Consider the following 22,468-nt stretch of genomic DNA (forward strand, 5'->3'; position numbering starts at 1 on the left):
CCAAATATTAAAACTTCAGAGCTCTAAAGAAACTCAGGGATCCGGTTCAATTCTTCCCTTTTAAGATGGTATGCTGAGCCCAGAGGCAGGTCCGAACTGGGACCCGTGGTGTTTGTTTTCCTCACATACAACTACATTCTTTAAATATCAAGGCAATATTTTAAGAGAACTCAAGAGATTAACTCCATAATCTCCCCTACCCCACCGCCCGCTTGCAAAGGAAAGAAGAGTCGAGGATCTCGTCCAGCACTTTAAGCGTTAAACTCAACCTAGAGTCTAAAACGCGATTGGCCAAACACCGAGAAAAGATCTGGTTTTCGCAGCCGTGGGCCAATGAGCACCTCGAGTGGGAGGGTTTGAAGATACTAAGGAGTTTTTCCCCCCTTTTTTTCCTCTCCACCCCCTCCCATCGGCCTTCGCCCGCCCCCCTCCCAGCTCCCATGCCGCCAGTTTGTTAAATTAATGCAGTAAGAAAGTCTGAAGATCTGAGGGAGTCCTGGCCAAAGGAAGATGGGCGAGCTCAGAAAATCGAGATGCATCTGAAGCCCTGGGCTCCTCAGCCCCGCGGGGTCGCCATGGACCCTGACAGCCCCTGAAACTTGCCCTGAGCTCTCTCATGCCTGCAGCCCTGAGCAATGGGACACCTTTCCTGCAGCGATCATAACTTATTCGGCGGGGACCAGAGAACAGGGATCGCAAGGCGACAACAGACTCGCACGCAGGCAGGGAAACGAGATTACGGGACTCGGTCGCGATGCGCCAGCCTGGCACATTCTCCGGGATTTAACTGAAGGCAGCACCGTCAATCGCTTCCCCTGGCCCCTAGCCCCCTCAGGCCAGCCCAGGGGCATAAAGCCCTGCTCTCTCTACCCAAGATGCTCGCCCAATCTAACGGTCGGAGGCCAGCGCTCTGATCGCCACAGAAGATTTTTTTCCCTTGCATGGAGCTGGCCGTTTAAACAGAAAAACAGGGGTAAAAAAGAAAATATACCCACCCCCAAACGTGCCTCCCCAGCGCCGCAGGGAGCCAACAGACAAGCTGGAGTTTAACAAACAGCAATACTCTTCGCGCTCCTGAAAAGCAGGGCTGGACGCTCTCCGTGGTGCTGAAACGCTTCACGGCTGCCTCTGTCCGTGGTACCTACAGCCCCCTCGTTCCAATTTCCCCTGGGGCTCTCCCTCCGCGCCCCTGTTCTCCACCTCCCCTTAGCATCTGGATTATTTTTTCAATAGCGCTCGCTGGTTTTGTAAGTGCCAATTTGAAACATTTTTTACCCTCATAACTCGTGGACTACAAAGCACAAGGACCTGAAAAATGTACAGCTTCAATACTCTTCGACTCTACCTTTGGGAGACCATTGTATTCTTCAGGTATGCAATTTTCTACTGACCACATCGCTGTAATGGAAATGGGGGAAAGGAGCACTGAGGCTGACTCTGTCCGTTACCCCTTCATTTTGGGGGGAAGGGGCTGCTGTATACCGCTGTAATCGGGTCCTTCCATCCCCCGCTCCCCCACCCCACCCCTCCCGCAGGGTGTCTGGCTTGTGCGTGGAGGTCTGAGACAGTCGCTGCTCTAGCAGCTGTTTGCCTGTTTTTTTGTGATTTGTTTGTCCTTCCATCTGCTATACCCCCGCCCCATCACTGGCCCCCAGCCCCTCTGCATATTGGTTTTCACTGGGCTGAGGACTTTAAGGGGAAGCTTTTGGAGTTACTCAGTTTAATTAGGACTGCATTCTCTCTAACCGCAGTGCCGAAAACCTCAGCTCTCCCGTCTGGGAGCCAAGTGACAACTAGCGGTGACGGGGAAGGTTGCACTCGAGCTCACTGGACACAGAACATTTCATTTTCTCTCCTTTTTTGTTGTTGTTTTCTTTTTCTGCGTGGGGCGGGGGGGGGGGGGAGTAGGCTGAGGCTTAGTGCTTGGAAACAATAGTGTTATGACCTCAGGTTGTAAAGCCCTGAACTTGGGTGCAGAGTGGATCTACTTAGGAACAGATTCTGGGAAAGATTTCCCTTTAGAAACTTTGACTCCCTCCTCTCACCCACTCACCTTTCCAAACTCTTACTTTGTTAGCTGCAGATCCTGAACTGATGGACAATTCTTGTTTGTTTTGTTTAATTTATGTCCGTCCCTGAATCTGTAGCTGAGTTCCCTCATCCGTTATCTCTTCAGGTTAAAATTTTCTGCCTACAGGCTTAGCATTCTATGTTAGTACAAGTGAAAAGTGAAAAATCACCCTCTTCAGGAAGCATTGAAATAGATAGTTCTTTTGTAAGTGGGTGAATCAGCCATCGTCAGAGATGGTTATGATAAATTCCATTTATATGAATTGAAAAAAATTATTCTTCCTCCATGACCCGCAGGGATCATTAATCTTCCTCATTTTAGATACCTGCCTCTCATGTTTTACCATGGCACTGTATTAACAGCCATTTGAAAAGCCCACTCTAGGTTATTTTTAAAAATAAGTAACCACCAAATATTATTCTCTCCCATCATAAACCAGCAACTAATTATTGCTTTTCCTTTTAACATTGTGGAGAATACTGCATATGAATTGGTTTGACTAACCTGTCGGTTGGTTTATTAAATGAATGACTCCTCCCCCAACCCCGGATTATAAGGGTCTATATGTGAACCTCTCTTCATGTCTTTCTCTTGAGATGGAGAAAAGACCCCCTCCTTCCCTGAGATACCCAACGCTAAAGCTTCTAATCTCTAGTTCAAATAATTCTTTGATAGGCCATAGTCCTGCCCACAGCTCAGAATGCAAATGGTCAGGGAGTCAGATAGAATGAAAAAGTGCAACAATCCAGGGCCCTGTGAAATGTAGCTACTTTATGGAGGAAGGGGCAGGAAGTATCCTCTTAATATCAAATCCTTTCTCCCCTACATACATATAGAACTGTAAAATGCCGCGGAGGTGGGGTACTTGGTAACATTTGTATGCAAATTGATTCTCTGTTTGGCTTACCGAGACAGAACTGAACCAGAAAGATTAAAGAGCAAATTAATAGGACCAAGCACATCACCTCCCCCCATCCCGCCACCACACACACACACCCGACTCCTTTTTTATTGATGAACAGTACATTTGATTTTCTTCTCCCCGACATTGTCTTTCACAAAAGGGAGACACGGTCTAAAAGGTTTGCATTGTAATCATTTCGAGAAGGTGATGAATCCACTGTGCTAATTCTTTAAGTAAACTGGTGGTAGCCCATCAGGAAACATCACTCTACATCTCCTTCCCCTACATGTGTCAAGGCATATCTGAGCTACAATGTGTATGGGATTCTGTGTTTATAAGGAAAGAAAAGTCATGACTCTGGAGAGCTGGGAAGGGATTGGTACCACTGCACTTTCAAAATATAGGAATGACTACATCATCTGAGGAGTCAATGTTGTTTCAGAACTGTTCTGAAACGTAAAATAATGAAGCTAGGAATTGAACTCAGGAAATACCCTCAGCAATTTTTCAGAGAGATTGGAAAAAAAAGGTCAAAAGGAGGGAAAGTATTATCCTTGTGTCATTGGCACTTTCATTTCTAACTCTCTCATTTTTTAAATTTTAGGTGAAAATACAGAAGCATTAAAATCTGGGGACTCAATAGAATTGTATGTGGGGGTAAATGGAGACTGGCAGCCTAGCAGGTTCCATGTGAATAACCCTTTCTCCCCCAAGGGACAGGCACCGTATTGGAATGAGCCAATCCAATCATCTCAGGCACCCAGGTACTACTTAGATTAAATGATGCCAGCTGCTCACCTTGTTGGGGGAAATCTGGGGGCTAGAAAAGGAAAGGCCATCAATAACAGAAGTGCTGCTGCATTAGTACATAACCAGCGAAATGGCCATAATGACAGTAAACAGTAAAACAAAACAGCAGTCGAAGTGAGGCAGAAATCTCATATGGTGCCAACACAGAGAACGCATTGAGGCCTTCAAAAGAGCTGACGGGGAGAGAGACATAGGGTACTGGGACCCAAACAGCATTGCAGTGCTCATCAACTGTGACCCCATAAGTAAAATGAGGTGATTTGGCTGAAGTTCCTCCTTTGGTATTTTAAAAGCCTATGGTTCTAAAACCATGAGTGACATCCTAGGATTCGATAACCTAAATTTTGTCTCTTTGTTTGCAGTTGGAGATGGGGCTTCATAGCCAGACTGGCCAAAAATAATAGACAAAGATATGGTTTTTGGGGGGTTTTTTGATGGTAGAAGCACATTCCTTTCAACCTCCTTTGCAAGCCAAAGGGAACTTGCTTTGATTCACAGAACGCTTACCTTCTAGCTTATGGCTGGAAAGGCCCAGGAAGACCCCAACATTTTTTATCTTCTGGGTAATTCATAGCATATAACTGTGTTTCTCAGTCTCGGCACTGCTGACATTTTGAACTGGATAATCTTTATTAGGAGGGCTGTCCTGTGCATTGTAAGATGTTCAGCAGTACCGTGGCCTCGGTGACATCCCCTCCCCCCAGTCATGACTATCAAAAATGTCTCCAGACCCTGTCAAAAATCCCGGGGTAGGGAGTGCAAAAATTGTCTGCAGTTGAGAACCACTGGTATTGAATGACCAAATTCTTAATCTGCTGTTCCGATGTCCTAATTGCAATGGGGAGAAAAGTCTAGTTTCCTTGAGAACATGCCCCCCATGAACCACACAAATCACCCAATGAAGCAAAAAGGGACCTAGCTCATGCTTGCAAAGGGAATAAAGGGAGAGGAGATAAACCAAGTCTAACCCATGGATGGTTTTGCCATGCTTCCTTGCACAGGGCTTTGTGCTGAATATGACACTCATTTGTTAAGAAAGGTCACTAAAATCTTGAAGGAAAGATGTTTCTATTCACACAAGGGTCAAGAGAAACATGGCAGATAGATTGTTTGATATCTGGGTCCTGGAAACCCACCCAGTTGGAAGGTAAATGAGTTTTCTTTTGAGGTGCCCCCTCTGGATCTCTTCCTCCCGGTAGCATAGCTGTATTTTCCCTCAAATCTTACCCGCTGCGTTTTGGGCACTGCAGAAAGCATTTAAGAGCTTCTGAAATGGGCCAAGGACTTTTTTACCGAGGAAAGAAGTTCCTTGGGCAAGCTTGCACCAGGCCCAATCAAACTGTCAGTCTACCTTCTTCTGGGGGCTTAGGAACCTTGAGTAAGAGAAAAGAAAACATCACATCTTTTATTCCCAAAGGATAACTTAGATACGGCCCCTAGGCTGGTAAATAGAGTTATGAATTGGTGCATAACTTCTGTGTATTTGCAAAACTGGTGATGACCTATCAGGGGATATTTAGGGAATTTATCCCTGAGACCAACTTAACTATGAAAGAGGTTGCAAATGTGGTGCAGTGGAGAAAGCAGTTAGGCTAGGATTTGAAAGCCCCCTTTTCTAAAGTGAGCTCTGCTCCCATCCTGCAGCATGGCTTTCATAAGACTCTGCATCGTGGGGACTCAGTTTGCTTACCAATCAACTCAAATGACTGATTCCAACACCCCTATGTTGCCTCCAGCCTGGGATAAGATCTTTGTGAAAGACAGAGGCCCACACCCACAAAGGCTCAGAATGAACTTGCTTCAACACTGACGCTGCCCTCATTTCTTCACTAGGCATTTATTTACCATGTATTTATGTGTGCAGTCCCAAACTCTGCACTCTATGGGGGACACGGAGGTAACAGATGCCACAGTCCCTGTCCTTGCAGAAAGAGGAGACACTGCTCCCTTTAAAGCTACATTAAAAACCTCTTTCCTTCTTCAGAGGGCCCGCAGAGCTCCTCTCCCGACAGCCTGTGTACGCGTCCTGCGACAGCATCGCATTTATGTGGGCGTCATTAACTTTATTTCCTTCATCAGCTGGCAGAAGCCAGAATGATTTTTAAGACGGATGGCACTGTCTCCCGCCTGGCCATCTTGACGCTATTCTGCAGGTTTTCTGCTGCTTTACGCAAAGCGGACTTGGCCCAAAGGGCAGGAGACCTGGGATCCAGAATTTAGCTAGTGGCCTGACCTTGACAGGGCTCCATGACCTTTCTGGCCCTCAGTTTCCCCAGCTGTAAGATGAAGGGAATCAACACATCAATCTCTCTAAAATCATTTTTAACTGTGCCAGTTAAGAATTGTCCTCCTCCAATCTCCATGATAGAATGCTTTTGGTTAAAAATATTGCCTCATATTTCAATTGTTATATGAAGTAGTGACATTGCATTGTGTGCAGACTCAAAAGTCTGAAAGAACTGAGGACCTCATTAAGCAACTTCACTCTGGAGGGTTATCACATTCTAGATACGATTATTAACAAATCACATGGGTATGTCTCTCTCCCCCAGGAAGTGCTTTGGACGATGAGAAAACATGGTGTTTGATTACTGTCCCCATAGATCTGAAGAGGAGCATGAAAAGAGACCAAAAGTTTCTATACTTTTTTCAGGGATTCTTTTTCGGTTTTTTTCCTCGCCCATAAAGTCTACGCTTTTAAAATTTTGTTAACCAAATCCTATACACCATTAACTTATTTTCCCCATTTTTATTAATCGAAGGCATCCATAACTGCCTTTGATAATGTTCAGAAATACTAAACATTATGGTATGGACAGTGTCGCCACACTGAGTTGACCTAAGAAAAAAAACAAAAGCAAAGACACGTGATGCCTTTTAGTTAGTCCATAGAGCTTTGTCAGAAGTAAATATGCAATTTGTTAGAGTCTGAAATGTTTAAAATGGATTCTGAATCCTCATTACTATTTCATGAACCCTATAGGTATCCAGGGACCCCATTTGGGAAACATTAAAGTTGATTTATTCTATATAGCTCCAAGAGAAGAACTGGAGCAAATTAATGGGTAATTATTTTACTGTACACACACACAAATTCTAGCTCAATGTAATTTGGAACTTTCTGGCAGATTTGTCAAGTGGTGCAATGGGCTGCCTCAGTGGTAGTAAGGGTCCCTGTCACCGGAGGAATGAAGGCAGAGAAACCCACCTCCCATGAGAGATGTAGAAGAAATCCAAGCTGCTTTTGAGGATTGAGATTTGTAATTTACTGCAAAAAAGTAAATGAATGCAGGTCAGGGACAAATCTTTACGATATTTATATTCCCTCTTTTCCTGATCCCCAAATTACCCTCCGATCTTTGTAAGCTCTCTGGGTACACCCTAAACACACATTCACTCATAACTTTTCCTTCTTTAAAATGGACTGGTGACGAATAAATTGGGCAATGAATACACACACACGATGCAACAAAGGATTATTAAAAGAAACCACCTGGTTATGTAAGAGGCTGGTTTTAAGAAATGAGAAGAACCTCAGACTAAGAAAATGTCAGAGCCAAAAAAGACCCCTAGAAAATGCACTGGTCTACAGACAAGTCCACAGGCACGGCTCGTGTTCACAGGACCGATGGCCTGTATGGCTGAAGGCCTCTTGGCCCCGAACTCCCGCTGTCCTTTCTGAACCAACCCTCTGGTAAGCCCAACACACAACTGACCTCCCATAGGGCCAGCTAGCAAATGCATTCAGAAAGCACGTTAGAAGGGAACAATGCCCTGAGATGCTGAGGAGACGGACTTATCCGCACAGTGCCTATGCTTTGTAATGCAAGCTCTTATGAGGGGTGCTGAGGCCCCAAAGCCTTTGAAACTCCTTATAAAGGATCACTTTGTGGTTTTCTGAAGTTGATATTGTCTGAGTCTCCCGAGGCTAATTCAGTGCAATTAGATTACCACTCTCCGCCTTTGGATTCGGCTGTTTTTCAGTGTCCATTGCTAAATGAGTTTACTGTCTTAACAGGGAGCTGCTGACAGTCATTAATCCCAGCCGTGAAATGGGCAGCGTTCTCTCTTGCTTCGTGTACTGGGCAACCCACAGGCACCTAGAGTATAAGCCTCTACTCCCTTCCTGGCAAGGTCCGTCCTCAATTTCCCTCCCATTCACCCCCAGAAAATCACACTTTCCCTTCAGCGCGTCTTAAGTACCAACAGAATCATGGAAACTTAAGGCAATTCTAGAATTCAACAGCTCTCCAATCTAGCAGTGAGCGGCTTGTCAAACGTAGAGTTTCCTACCATTGTACCAGACTACTGAAACAGGATCCTTCAGGTGGGGGACCCAGAAACCTATAATGTTACCAAGAGTCTCAAACTTTAGTGTGTGTATGAATCACCTGAGAATCTCAGTTAGATGCTGATTCAGGCTCAGAAGGTCTGGGCTGGGCGCGGTGAGAGTCTGTATTTCTAAGAACCCTCATGTGATGCTGATGTTTCCATGGACCAACAGTTTGAGTAGCAAGGTTCTAAATGATCCTGGCTAGGGACCCCTGACATAGATCAACCCTTTTATTTTGCAGATGAAGAGAGGATAAATAACTTCCTTAAGGCTACAGCGTGAATGGCAGAGCTCCCAAGGTCCTGTGGGATTATGTTCGTCCCCCAAACTTACTCCCCTGCATGTCATCTCTAAGGGCTGTGTGCCCTCGACTCTGCCACTGCACTTTCCTTCCTTTGGCACTCTCACACGCCGTCCTCCCTCACAGACACAAACCTCAGACAGCTATCCCCATTCCCTAACTGGTGGGTGGCCTGGGCCCTGAAGTCCTAGCACACCAAAAGCGCCCATTTACGCAGCCGGGCACTCTAGCCATGTGATGCTGGATAAAGAGAAGGGGCACCTGAAGAATGGGCTTTAAATCCGGGCACCGGGGGTGGGGGGTGGGCGGCCTAGGACGTAGCACTGAGAGTCTCTCGGGACTGATAGAGGAAGTAGATCAAGGTGATGAGAGGGAGGAAATCTATGGTTTCTTTCTCCAACGATGACCCAACATAACTAGAGTATTGTTTAGGACTCCCAGATGTTCAGACACCATTGCCCCATTCTACCATCTGTCTGACCTCGGGACCACGTCCTTCCTTCTTCTCTACCCCCTTTGACCTATTAACCTTTCCGCAAAGCACATTATGATCGTATACATCAAATAAAGTAACTGCTATGATCTTCGGCCTTTGCGAGCTGCGTGTTGATGGCGGTGTGCTCAGTTCTGCAACACTGCCCGGCTCCAGAGGAATGCGGCAAGTCCGCTGCAACCCTGGCTGCCGGGCAGAGGTGCAGCCCTCTCTTACAAGAGCACTTCGCAGTTTAAGGAGCGTTTCACGTTCACGATCCCGTGGGAGCTTCCCAATCACCTTAAAAAACAGATACGAGACAGCGGTTACTATCCCCATTTTAGAGTTAAGAAAACTGAGGTTTGGAGAAGTGACTTGCCGAACACCCTGCTGTTACTCTCAGGGTAAATCCAGGATTCAAATATAGATCTCCTTTCTCCTAGCTCACCACACCACCATATATATATGCAATATATATGCAATATATATGCAATATATATATATATATATATATATATATATATAAGCCACAGCCCTGGGGAGCCGGGGCGTTTATCAGGCTAATAGCCCTCACCCTCTGCCAGTGGGCTGCAGTGGGAGGGTGGCAGGAAGCTCCTGACAGGAGAGCTGGGAATTTCCCATCAGGCCTTTAGTTCGACAATCATATTCTTCTGATTCTGAGCCAGATACGGATTTCCCTTTCTCTGTTCCTGATCATTTTTAATTGTACAATATAGGCATATATTCTCTTTTTAAAAAAATCTAATACTAGACTTAAGCTTAAAACTCCCCCTTTGATATGATCTCCAGGTCCCTCCCAGCTTTGTTTCCTTAAGGGGTATTGTACTTGATCATTTTTATTCATATATGGGTGTGCATGCGTAGACGTATACATACACACATGTGGGTATCACTATTGAAATATATACGTGTAGACTATCATTTCATGGAATTATATTGCCTACATAAGTCTGCAATTCGTTTCGTTCGCATCTCCACAGGTCTTGGGAAGCTTTACCTGTTGAGGCACACAGCTCACCTCATTCTTTTAACTATTGCAAACCATTTCATGTTGTGTGTATTCCATTGTTTTCCAGCCATCCCCCCCACTGATGGGCATTTATACTTTTTTTTCTAAGTTTTCCACTGCCATCAGTGCTGCAATAATCACAGTGTACCTACATCTTTGTGAACACATGTGACATTTTTCCAGGCAGATAACAAGAACAAGAAATGGAACGGCTGGGGCACAGAACATGTGCATCTTTTATGCTAATAGATACTGCAGTCTGCCATTCCTTTCTTCCTGAATCTTCCCTCCTCGCTCTCTTGTGCTGCTCCCTCTCAGCCTGGGCCGTAACAATGCACTAATAATAGTTGTTACTATTTATTGAACATTTATCGAATGCCAGGTACTGTGCTAGCAACATCACATGCCTCGTCTCGTAAGCCCACAAAAACCGTTAGACAGAAGTACTAGTATATTCCCATTTATAGGTGACAAAACTGAGGCATAAAGAAGTTATGTAATTTGCCCAAGCTAAGACCACTAGCAAGAGGCAAAATCAAGATTCAAAACCAGGCTGACTCCATAAAACACTCTTTTAACCACTGCACTGACACTGTTACTCCCAGAATGAACCGGGAAGGGGAGAGAGGGGACTGAACTGGATGAGAAAGACAGAGGTAGAAAAGAGACTAATTTCCCTCTCTAGATGATCAGGGGCTCATCTCTTTCCGAGGGCCCATCTCTTTCTAGATCATAATAAAGTTAACATACATCCATAAGTAGCTGAGGTTTCAATCTCCACCCTTCACACGGGAGGGGAATGGCACTAACTCCCACCCAAGTTCCAGAGGATCATGGTTGGGGCTCTAGGGGCAGACAGGTTGCTCCAGCCTTTTCTTCTTTATGCACCTGCACCTGCCTCGTGACGAAAAGCGCTCAGATAAAAGAGCTATCGAGGGTTCTGCGAGAGAATTTCTGACCTGGTGGGGAGGAAAAGGAGAAAGCCAGCACCAATCCTGGCCCTTTTGTTTTTTTTAATTGTTAATTGCTGGCCCTTAGTACTCAGGGCAAAGCCTCACATCCTAACCCACAAACACACAAGACCAAGAACACCAGTTTCCTTTTACCTTCCCTGAAGGAGGTTAAAGATACAGCCTGAGCTCCAGCCCTCACCACAGGCTCCAAATTTGCCTTTCCCAAAGCACACCCAATGATGGGCTTCTTAGAACATCCCTGGGAGGGGAGGGGCTGGGTTGCTCAGTCGGTTAAGTGTCCAACTTCAGCTCAGGTCATGATCTCACAGTTTGTGAGTTCGAGCCCCACATTGGGCCCTGTGCTGATGATTAGAGCCTGGATCCTGCTTCAGATTCTGTGTCTCCCTCTTTCTGCCCCTCCTCCAGTCGTGCTCTGTCTCTATCTCAAAAATAAATAAACTTAAAAAAAAAAAAAAAAAGAATATCCCTAGGCAGGGGAAACTGCACCCAGGGCCAGAGGAGGGTGGTGGGTGGTGGGAGCAGAACGGGGCCAGGAGGCAAGGACGGGGCCAGCTCTCCTATCATGAGCTGCACTCCAGACCTGGCCTGTGGGAAGCCCAAAACTGTTGCCTCAGACACCTGTTTTCAACAGCTCTCTGAGTGACACCAGAGACTTCTCCAAATGTATCCCTAGCAGGCCTGCTGCTAACAGCAGAAAAAAAACACAATAAAAACAAAGTCTCCAAATATCAGCCTTGAAATAAACTTGCTGGTTTGTTTACATTATAAGCATTCCATGTTTGCCATAAAATATTTAAATCACATGGGGAAATATGTTTAAAACCAAAATACACTGAAATCTTACCCCCCAGGGTAAATTACTCAACAGTTTGCTATTCATCCTTCCAGATGATTTTAATAACATAATGACCAAACCATGTGTGCTCGCTTTGTGCCTGACATCTTTCTAAAAGCTGAATATGTATTAACCCATGGAAGCTTCAGAACAATCCTGTAAGGCATTATTCATCCCATTTTATAGATGAGGTTACAGAGGAGGAAACAGAGAGGTTAAATAATTTTCCCTAGGGTTACCCAGCTTGGAAACAGCAGTGCAAGATTGAAATCCAAGCAGTCTGGCTTCAGAGAGCCTTCAACTGCCGTGTTCCACTAGTGAGCGTTTCTGTTCTACAAAGATGGGATTATATTAAACACCGTGTTCTGCAACTTACTTTTTTTCACCCAGCAATAAGTTGTCAGTGTGCACACAGATGCGTCTCATTCCTTTTTGCATTTGCGCTGCCCTTTGCCGAGAATGTCAGGTTTGGGCAAGACATGGCTCTCAGCTTGTCGCAACACAGCCCCTACCTACCTCCACTACCTACCTCTTGCCTTCCCACAGACCAAATTCCAGCCCAAACTGAACTTCTCATCGGTCTCTGTAATATGCCCACTCTTCTCATCCCTGTACTATTCTCACACTCTTCCCTATCCCTCCATAAATCGAGAAACTCCCCGCCCCTCATTTCAGCCCTGAAAGGCACACCAGCCAGCCCCAGATTCAAGCTAATTTGATTTTGAATCCTGCCTCTGGCACTTCCTTGCTGTATGATCTTGGCAATTTACCCAACCTTTCTCATCTTAAAACTGTTCTTCATCTTAAAAACTGAAGACACAGTTGAGTGTCTGACTCTTGGTTTCAGGTCAGGTCCATGATCACATGGTTCGAGCCCCACATCAGGCATGGTGTGTTCGAACCCTGCATCCGGGTCTGCAGGGACAGTGTGAAGCCTGCTTGGGATTCTCTCTCTCTCTCTCTCTCTCTCTCTCTCTCTATCTCTATCTCTCTCTCTGCCCTTCCCCTGCTCATGTTCTCTCACTCTCTCTTGCTCTATCTCTCAAAATAAATAAATAAACTAAAATTAAAAAACTGAAGAGAACAACTTCACCAACAGATAAATGAAGTTACCTTTCAAGCACTTTTTCCGTGCAGAACTTAAGCCTTTAACAAAGGACAATCCCTTTTCCACTTCCCTAAGATCTTGTCCATGCCTCAAGATCCACCTCTAGCCCCACTGCCTCTGTGAGGCAGCCCCTGGACTGCCACCAGCCCCCTAAATGGGTGTAGACCCTCCTTCCTAAATCCTCTTGGAGAAGTAGGCATTACCCTTGGCGCTCGGTTTACTCAAAGTGCCCTTACATACATTTGGGTGCCCTTCTGACTTCCCTACTGGACTGTGAGCCCTTCGAAGGCTAGGAACTGAATGAATTTTGTGGTACGTGTGGAAAGGGCAGCAAGAAGAAAAAGAACCCATCCCCTGGTGCTTCCCAGAATTTTCACCTTGTTCTCCCTCTTCCTCATAGACAGCATCATCCCAGCGGTTCATATATATTAGGTGTTCAGTGCTTGTTAAGTTGAATTACTTTATCCCCACGTGCCTGCTCCCATCATCTTCTTGTTGGTTCTACAGAAGCCCAGGACCGGAAGGCTTCCAACCAGCCAACCCCGAAGCACTGCTGTGTCTCACAGTGATCCCTTTTTCCTCTAAGAAATGAGTCACAGTGAGAGGGAGCTGGACGCGGCAGCTTAGCCCTGGCTCAGTAGCCATTGCGGTGAGCTTCTCAGTTTTATCCTCGCTGTCTGGCTGAGCAGGTTCTAACTCCAGGCCCCGCAAAACACCTGAGGCATCACAGCTAAAGTTGCTTCCCACCATGACCGAGGTCTGCAGAGAGGCTCCTTCCACAGGACAAGGCAAACTTTCTAAAACAGTTTTTAGTTGGGCCAAAAGCATGAACTTCAGTAGAGATAGTTTTCTTGATGTGACCTAAAACACTTAGTAGAAAAGAACAATTCTTGACAGGAGCCAAGAAAGGACTGCATCATATCCAGAGCAAAGGGGCTTGGAGGAATTCGTTGAATAGGCCTTGGAATATAGAAAGCTACACTTCCTGAAGAGGAGGGTGACATGTTTCAACAAAAGGGGTAACCCCATGCTGCCTCAAGTAAGACTGCACTAGGTAAAGACTATGGGTCTTTCCAGCATAATTCTTAATTTTTTTTTAAGTTTCATTTTTATTTTTTTTAATGTTTATTTATTTTTGAGACAGAGAGAGACAGAGCATGAGCAGGAAAGGGGCAGAGAGAGAGGGAGACACAGAATGTGAAGCAGGCTCCAGGCTCTGAGCTGTCAGCACAGAGCCCGACGCAGGGCTCGAACTCACGAACTGTGAGATCATGACCTGAGCCGAAGTCGGATGCTTAACTGACTGAGCCACCCAGGTGCCCCTGCATAATTCTTAAATTAAGTTGGCTCATAGAACACCCAGCAGTTAAAAACTCTTGGGAATCAGTCAGATATATTCTAGAACCCTAGTTATATTACTTGATTCCTGTATGTCCTGGAGAAAGATTGTTTTTAGGACTCCTGAGCCTCAGTTTTCATCATCTGTAAAATGGCAGTGATTAGTATCCACCCCCCACACTGAAAAATCACCTGAAGGATTAAATGGGAGAAGGCATGGAGAGTGTTGGTGTGTGACACACAGAAATCGTGTGAAGCAGGAAACCATGATTACTATATTACAAGGGGAGAGGTGCAAAGCATTGTGGGAGCATAAAGAAGAGTGTAACTCTGCCTGGAGGTGGGAAGACAGCAAAAAGTCGAAGGAGCCAGGACACTTAAACTGGGCCACAAAGAATGACTAATCCACCAGGTGGCAATGAGTGCCAAGAGAGACTGTTGCAGGCAGAGAGGAAAGGCCTGCCGAACAGGCAGGCTGGAGGATGTGGAGATCAAGGGCACTGGATGGGCCAGCTGTCCACTGTTAACCAGGCTCAGTCCAGTCCTGCAATTCTTTGTTCTCTCCCAGTGGGCCTTTTGTCAACTGGAAGCCCAGCTGAGAGTAGACAATTTGCTAATTATCCAAAAAATATTTCTTGAATTCCTGCTATAAGTCAGTGATTGTTCTAAGTCCTGGGGATAGACACAGTGATGAACAGAACAGACATAGTCCTTACTCTCATGCAGCCTAACATCTAGATGGATCTACAGACAGCTTGGGAAACCACAGACTTTCAGATCATGGGCAGTGCTACAAACCCAGTTAGTCAGATGATGGGACAGAGAATAGTCCATTGGAATCCACCCCAGGCTGCCTACACTTGCACACATCACCTCCCTTAAGATTTACATCCTAGGGAGATGGGCCGATGGGAAAAGTCCATTTCCTTTTACTGATGAGGAAACTGAAACCCTGAGAGGAGCAGTGATTCATCCAAAGCCTCAGCCAATAAGTGCCAAAGGCAGGTGACCTCATTCCATGCAGGGAAGTCAAAAATATCCGGGACAAAAGATGAAATGGGGGGCGGGGGGAGAAGTGCAGAGAGAGTGGCAAAATGGTGTTTACGATAAGATCCCATTTTTATTTTTTTAATGTTTTATTGTTCTCATATGGGAAAAAGCAGTCTAGAGAAATGGACCCGAAACTGTTCATAGTTGTTATTATCTCTTGAGAATGAGACTATGGGGGGCTTTTCTTTCCTACATTAAATATTTTGGTAATGCTTGAATGTTTCACAATAATGTATTACTTTTGAAGGCTGAAAAAATAGATTTTCTATAAAGAGATATCAGAGAGAATGGGAACACAATCAAACTTAGAGCCAACCTAAATAAAAGACACATGTACCAGGTAGGGAAAAAAGACTTTTGCAGTGGTCTGAACCAGTGGCCAGTTGATTGGTTTTCTCTGAATAAAAATGAACCTAGAGGCTGAGTCTGTTCGGTGTGTTTGGAAGAATTTTCTGAGCAAACAGAAGTAGGTTTTCCTACTGAAGTCACTGTTCTAGAAGTAAGATGTCATTGGAAAATGGAAGGCCAGAGTTACATTATAGACTTGGGTTTTTAGAACCAGTGATAGATGGAATATATTTTCATCGGCGTGATTGAAGCCCTAACCAGTTCTTTTTGTAATTTCATAAAATCCTCATGGCCTTAAAAAAAAAAAAGTTAGAGATGGAAAGAATTATCTGACCCAATCCCTTCAATTCCCAGGGAGGAAAAGAGGCCACAGGGAAAAGGATCTGTCTAAAGTCAACAGTGAATTGATGCCCAGCCCAGACAAGGACCAAGGACTCTAAGTCTCTTTTCACTATGACAATTTTCCCTTACACCTAAAGACTGTTCCACTGGTAGTGTGCATGACAAATTTCAGTGGTACAGGATAATTTTCTTTTATTTCACTAATCATGAATTTTATTTTACTAAGTACTAGAATTTACCAATTTCATTATAATATTAGTAGTTTATATTACTAAAAACTCAAAGGTAAATTAGGGGCACCTGGGTGGCTCAGTTGGTTTAGCATCTGACTCTTGATTTCGGCTCATGTCATGATCTCACTGTTTGTGAGTTCAAGACCTGCATTGAGCTGTTAGCACAGAGCCTGCTTGGGACTCTCTCTCTCTCCATGTCTCTCTGCCCCTCCCTACTCACACTCTCTCTCTTTCTCTCAAAATAAATAAATAAAAATTTTTTAATGTTTATTTAAGAGAGGGTGTAAGGTGCAGAGAGAGAGGGAGACACAGAATCCAAAGCAGGCTTCAGGCTCTGAAGTGTCAGGACAGAGCCCGACATGGGGCTTGAACCCACGAACTGTGAGATCATGACCTGAGCTGAAGTTGGACACTTAACCAACTGAGCCACTCAGGTACCCCTTCACATGCTATTATTTAATTTACCTTTTTAAAAAGTTTATTTATTTATTTTGATGGGGTACCTGGGTTATTTTGTTGGAGCACCTGGGTGGCTCAGTCGGTTAAGCATCTGACTTCAGCTCATGATCTTGCAGTTTGTAGGTTCAAGCCCCACATCGGGCTCTGTGCTGACGGCTCAGAGCCTGGAAACTGCTTCAGATTCTGTATCTCCCTCTCTCTCTCTCTCTCTCTCTCTCTCTCTCTCTCTGCTCTCCCCTGCTCAGGCTCTGTCTCTCTCTCTTTCAAAAATAAATAAACATTAAAAAATAAAATAACAGCATGTGAATTGGGCAAAATTGGTCATATGCTATGCAAGCCATTTGGGTTTCAAGAATGCTGTTCTTCACCATTCCATCTTAAACACTGCCCTTGGATTGAATGGAAAATGCCAGAAGGACTTGTGAAACCTAGTCAGTTCTGAGCAAAGCCTAACTACCTTTAAGTCTCAAACGGCTTCTCAGTGTGAGTCATGGACATGGGCTGCTATTTGAATTTAAATAGTTGAAGGAAAGATGGCACGTTTGGGTAGTAAGTAGGCACACTCAGCAGACAGCTCATGCATAGCAGGGACAGGGTCACCAACAAGGACCTATTTAAACTACAGTTTTCTATTCCCTTCTCATGTTAAAACATCTGTGCTCCCACCCTTTGCCTTATGAACAGAAATTCCTCTAAATAATGTTTATAATATTATCTGATAACATGAATTTAGAATCTACTATATGCCAAGAACTTTTCTAAAAGCTCCAGATGCATCAACCATTTAATCTTTAAAGCAACTCTATTAGGTAGGTACTGTTACCATCCCCGTTTTGTGGACGAGTACACCAAAGCGGTGATTTTTACCAATCTAGGATACCTTGAGCCCAATCCATTTCAAAGTCTTCATAGGTGGGAAGACATTGCACAAACCTCTCCAGAGAGGTGTAGGAGGAGGGTGGAGAGAGTAGAGGAAGAAAACTGAGAGACTCATCCCAAGTCATAGCCCTTCCCATGAGGAAAGAGGGTGGGGAGAACTTGACAACACATTTCCCCTCAGTTCTGCCACCGAAAGTCTTGATTTCCTTTCCATCCATCACCATTTGTCTCATGAAGAGACAAAAGAGAATAAGAAATAATATGGCGCAAGACATAAAACATGGGGAGGGGAGGGGTGTCAAAATGAGGGGGTGAAGAAAAGGAGAGACAAACAAAGTAATCAAGAGGGAAGAGTGCTAACTCAGGTCTCCTCCGGGTTCGGCCAAGAACTCCCTGTGTAAGTCTCCCTCCCTTTCTGGTCCACAGTAGTCTCATTTGTAAAATGGACAAGAGGACTGGACTAGCTGACTTTTAAGATCTCTCTCAGCGCCAACAGTCTAGGTTCAGAAACACATGAAGGAAAAGGAAGAAGGCAGAAGGCCAGAAGGGAAGAGAAAGGTAGGTGGGAAAAAGCAAATGCTAAGGAGGAATGATGAAAGGGGAAGGAAACAGGAGAAAGGAGAGAAGGTACTTCCCAAAGCAGATGGAGTCTGCTTTCTTGTTGAAAGAGGAGAAGAAAGACTCTTGTATCAAGAATTATAGCAATAAAATCTTTATCCTCAGGCAATCAGCTCCATGCCTCCCCCTGGTGGGAGCCATGACTGATGGTGGTGAAGGGTCTGAAGCAGCCCTGGGAGGCGGGAGGGGACTGCCTGGTTCTGGACGTCTAGGAAGGAGGACAGCGCCTCCCATGTGGGCCTGACAATGGACAATGATGATTAGCATATTCCCAGGCTCTAGGGCATGTCCTGGGGAAAAGACTAGAGGATGTGCCCAAGGGAGCTACAGCTGCAACATTATCACCTTGTGCCTGCAAGGATGTGATCCTGGGAACCTCCAGAGGATATCCCAGGCCAGCAAGAGATCTTCCAAGGTCATCTTGTCCAACCTCCTGCCTCTAAGCATCTCTTCCCTAATAGCCCCATGCCAAAGAATTTAGCACAGAATGACACTTGGTCCTATTCTCTAGTTTTCATACTTGTCTGAACCATCCCTGGCCTTGAGGCTCTTGAAGACAAAGGCAGTGCCTCTGGTTGATTAAATGTACCCTTAATCCACAGGGCACAGTGCTGGGCACCCAGTGGGCTCGCCAAACCTGTCTGATAATTGGTCAGTAGGTGAAATGGCTCTAATCTCTCTCTCAACAATATCTAGCCTGCTGCTTAGCATTTTAGTCTAAACATTCTTCCTTTTGTTTATTCAAAAAAAAGGAAGCATGCTTCAAAGTCCAACCTGTCATTTGCCTGAGAGGACAGAGCTGGCAGATACCTGCCTCTGTAGAAGTAAGGTAGAATACCCACTCTGCTGGTGACATCTCCAAATCTGGAACTGACCCCAGTGAAAAAGTGAATAGACAGTGTCACTACATAAATGAGAACCACAGGTGCAAAGACAAAGACCATAGATCATTGTTGGCTTGACATACAATGAGCAACTTGCATATACCAGGTATTTGGCTAAGCAACTTATCCGAATTTTTTATGCTTCCCAACAATCCTAACATTAGCATAGAATATTCCTAGTTTACAGGGGAAGAAACTAAGGCTCCGGAATGTTACACAACTTTCAAGGTCATAAAGTAAGTAGTGAAGTCACAAGTCTAGCCCACTCCTCAGCTGGCTCATCCTCACACATTGCTCAAAGTTCAGCCTATCCAAGAACACTTCCGGCAACAAGAAACCACCTACTTGTGTTGCATCTTCCATTATTGAGCATTGTTTGACCAGCTGATCAAAACAGCCTTTCCTCACACGTGTCGGGCAGCCACCTCCCTCTCTGAAAGGCCCATCCATCTTCTCTGGCCACCTGGAACAAGTCAGTGGGCTGTAAAAGGTGCCTCAGCTATGGAATCAGAAAAATCTGGTTCTGTTCCTACCTACCACCTCCCAGCCACGTGACTTTCAACCAAGTCACTTCTGCCGTCTGGGCCTCGGTCTCTTCATCTGTGCCATAGGAACACAAATAGGTACCTCGCCTAGAGTTTGGGAGAAGAAAAAATAAATAATGCTTGCAAAGGCCTTACCTCAGTGCCAGGCAAACAGTAAATATTCAAGAACATTATTTTACCGAGTCCCTCTTCCCCATGACAACCCAACAGAGATTTGTAAAAAATGATCTTTCTGCCTAAATCTTCTCTGAGCCAAACACCCACAGAGTCTTTAATTATTCCTTACAGGTCAATTTCAAGTTTGTTTACCAGCCCTGTTGTTCCTTTCTGGACCTGCTCCAACCTGTTAATGTCCCTCTTAAAATGCAGGGCCTACAATGGAATATAATAAATTAGCCAAGATTTGAAGCACAACCCACATCCCATGTTTCCTGCCATACCTGCCTCTTTTAGTCTTCATATTTTTCTGAAGCTCTTCAGAATGATTAGGTGTAACCTAGACTGGCATAAAAGTTTAGTGAAGAATGTTTGACTCTCACAAACAAAAACTTCAATTTTTATTTGTAATAATGGCTAACACTCTAAGTGGTTTCTATGTGTCTGGCACCTCAGCATTTGACACACATTTTCTCTTTTAACCCCAACAATCCTAGGAACACATTATTACCCTCCTTTTTCTGATAAAGAAATAGTTTTGGGGGCACCTGTGAGGCTCAATCGATTAAGCATCTGACTTCAGCTCAGGTCATGATCTCACGGTTCATGGGATCGAGCCCCGCGTCGGGCTCTGTGCTGACAGCTCAGAGCCTGGAGCCTGCTTTGGATTCTGTGTCTCCCTCTCTCTCTGCCCCTCCCCTGTTTTCACTCTGTCTCTCTGTGTCTCTCAAAAATAATAAATAAACGTTTAAAAAAAAAGTGACTAAAAAAAGAGGGAGAAAGAAACCGTTGTGAAGAGGTTAAGTGACTTGCCCAAGATCACACAGCTATGTGGCAGATTGGAATCTATCATGCTATACTACCTCTCATACCAAGCATTTAGGGGATGTTTATTATATATAAGTAGTTTCAGGGATAAAAAAAAATTGGATATGATACAGGCAGAAGACATAGGCCAGGGCAATTTAAATAACTTAAAAAAAAAAAAAGACATATTACACCTGCAACATGGGACTTCTGAACTATACTATCACAATGGTCTCTCTTCTCCCCTCTAATACACTCCAATGTCTATGGCTTCTTGGGCAGTATGAGTATATGGAGAAAAAAGAAAAAGGTAGAAGCAGTCATCTCTCGTCTTTTAACTTTCACTGCCCCACCAATTCCTTCTGCCCTTGACCCTTTACCAGACTCCACCTTGTGAAGAGTTTTCAATGAGGAACCTGCTGGTCCTGGGGTTGGAGGAGAAGGGAAGTCCCTTTACACTGGTGTACTCTCTCTGCCTTAGAAATAGTCATACTCTTTGACTCAGCACTTTTGCTTGTAGGACATGAACAGAGGTTTGTGACCAAGGGAGGCTTTCACAGCATAATTTATAACAGCTAAGAAGTGAAAATAATATGAACGCCCATCAATAGAAGGACAGCTACATGAATGCTAACACACCGACATAGGCAGTCATTAATAATAATGTTTCTAGAGGTTTAATAACAAGAGAAAATTTTCATTTAGAATCTTCAGTAAAAAAAAAAAAAAGGCAGGAAACGAAACCAATTATAATCTGTAGAGGAAAAGAGAAAACCCAGAAGAAATGTACTAATGTGTTAATAGTAGGTATCTAGATAATGGAATTTCCAGATGGGTTTGGTTTTGTTTTGTTTTCTCCTTGAACCTCATTGTATTTTCCCAATGTGCATTTGTTGTTTTAACCATCAGAGAAAAATGTTTTTTTAAATGGCTGAAAGAATCTGGCCTGAGGGCAGCCAGCCAGCTTGTAAAGAACAGTTTTGGCCACTGGGCACTTTCCATCCAAGCAGCACCAATTACTACTCCGCCACCATCAGATCATCTTAATCCCATTGATTGAAATGCCAGAGTAATGCTATTAATTTACCACATGACAGATAAATTACTAACAGCGTAGTAGAAGGATCCCCCGGGGAGTGTTCCTTTAGGTGTGACCGTGGGTGGTCCTTGAACATTCAAGTGCAAAGCACAAAGAAGCCTCCAGAAGTTCATCTGTTTATCCCTCATGATAGAGGCTAGATCAACCAATTCTCTCTGAATCAATACAAATTGCATTGGACATTCACAGTGTGCCAGGCACTAAAATAAGCATTACTAAAGAATTATGTATTCTTTACATCCCCCATGAGCAACAACTACTATTACCCCCATTTTACAGATGCAGACACAAACACAGGACAAGTTACTTGTCCAAGGCCACTCAGCCAGTAAATGGCAGAGCCTGAAATTGATGGCACAGTCCATGGAGCCTGCCCCTGTTTCAGTCCAGAAGTGAGTTTCTATTTGTGGAGTACCTCGTGCTTTCTTCAATGTGACTTCAAATAGTAAATATACAACTTAGCACAGAAGGTGACTATACTCTATGGATGAGTAAACTGATGCTTAAATATGATGCTTAAGTATGATAAAGGGTTTGCCCAAGATCACACAAGAAAGGAACAGGCACAAGTCAAACCCAGGATTTCTGACAACATCCACAGCTTACCCCATTTCCCTGAGCTGTTTCTCTTTGCCTCTGAGACACACAGCAAGAAGCAGGAAGCAATGGAATTTGGCCCCCTGTGGGGTCCCCCAATGAGCTACAAAGAGGTGACCCTGCTGCAAGATCCTACAGGGTAGAATGGAAAGAAACCCAGAAGGAAAAGAAAGATTCAGCAGCGACCCTCACGTTCCTTCTGCCATTAAACCTCCTTCATCTTAAAACCAGAAAGGACACCTTGTCCTTCCCTCATCATCCATCTACCTTCCTTA

The 22,468-nt window shown here is 44.6% G+C and overlaps 1 protein-coding gene across 2 annotated transcripts in view; it reads left to right on the top strand.

Moving 5' to 3' along the window:
• Nucleotides 1–418: 418 nt before the first annotated feature.
• GLRA1 (glycine receptor alpha 1) overlaps nt 419–22,468 on the top strand; it is an 83,781-nt gene continuing 61,731 nt past the window's right edge. For both annotated transcript variants that reach the window (XM_003981371.5, XM_003981370.5), the window contains exon 1: nt 419–1,371. In XM_003981371.5, coding sequence (XP_003981420.1) covers nt 1,316–1,371 — 56 coding nt within the window. In that variant the 5' untranslated portion in view covers nt 419–1,315. The remainder of the gene's footprint in view (nt 1,372–22,468) is intronic.

This window comes from Felis catus, chromosome A1 (genome assembly GCF_018350175.1).
Source record: "Felis catus isolate Fca126 chromosome A1, F.catus_Fca126_mat1.0, whole genome shotgun sequence".
Taxonomy (NCBI): Eukaryota; Metazoa; Chordata; class Mammalia; order Carnivora; family Felidae; genus Felis; species Felis catus.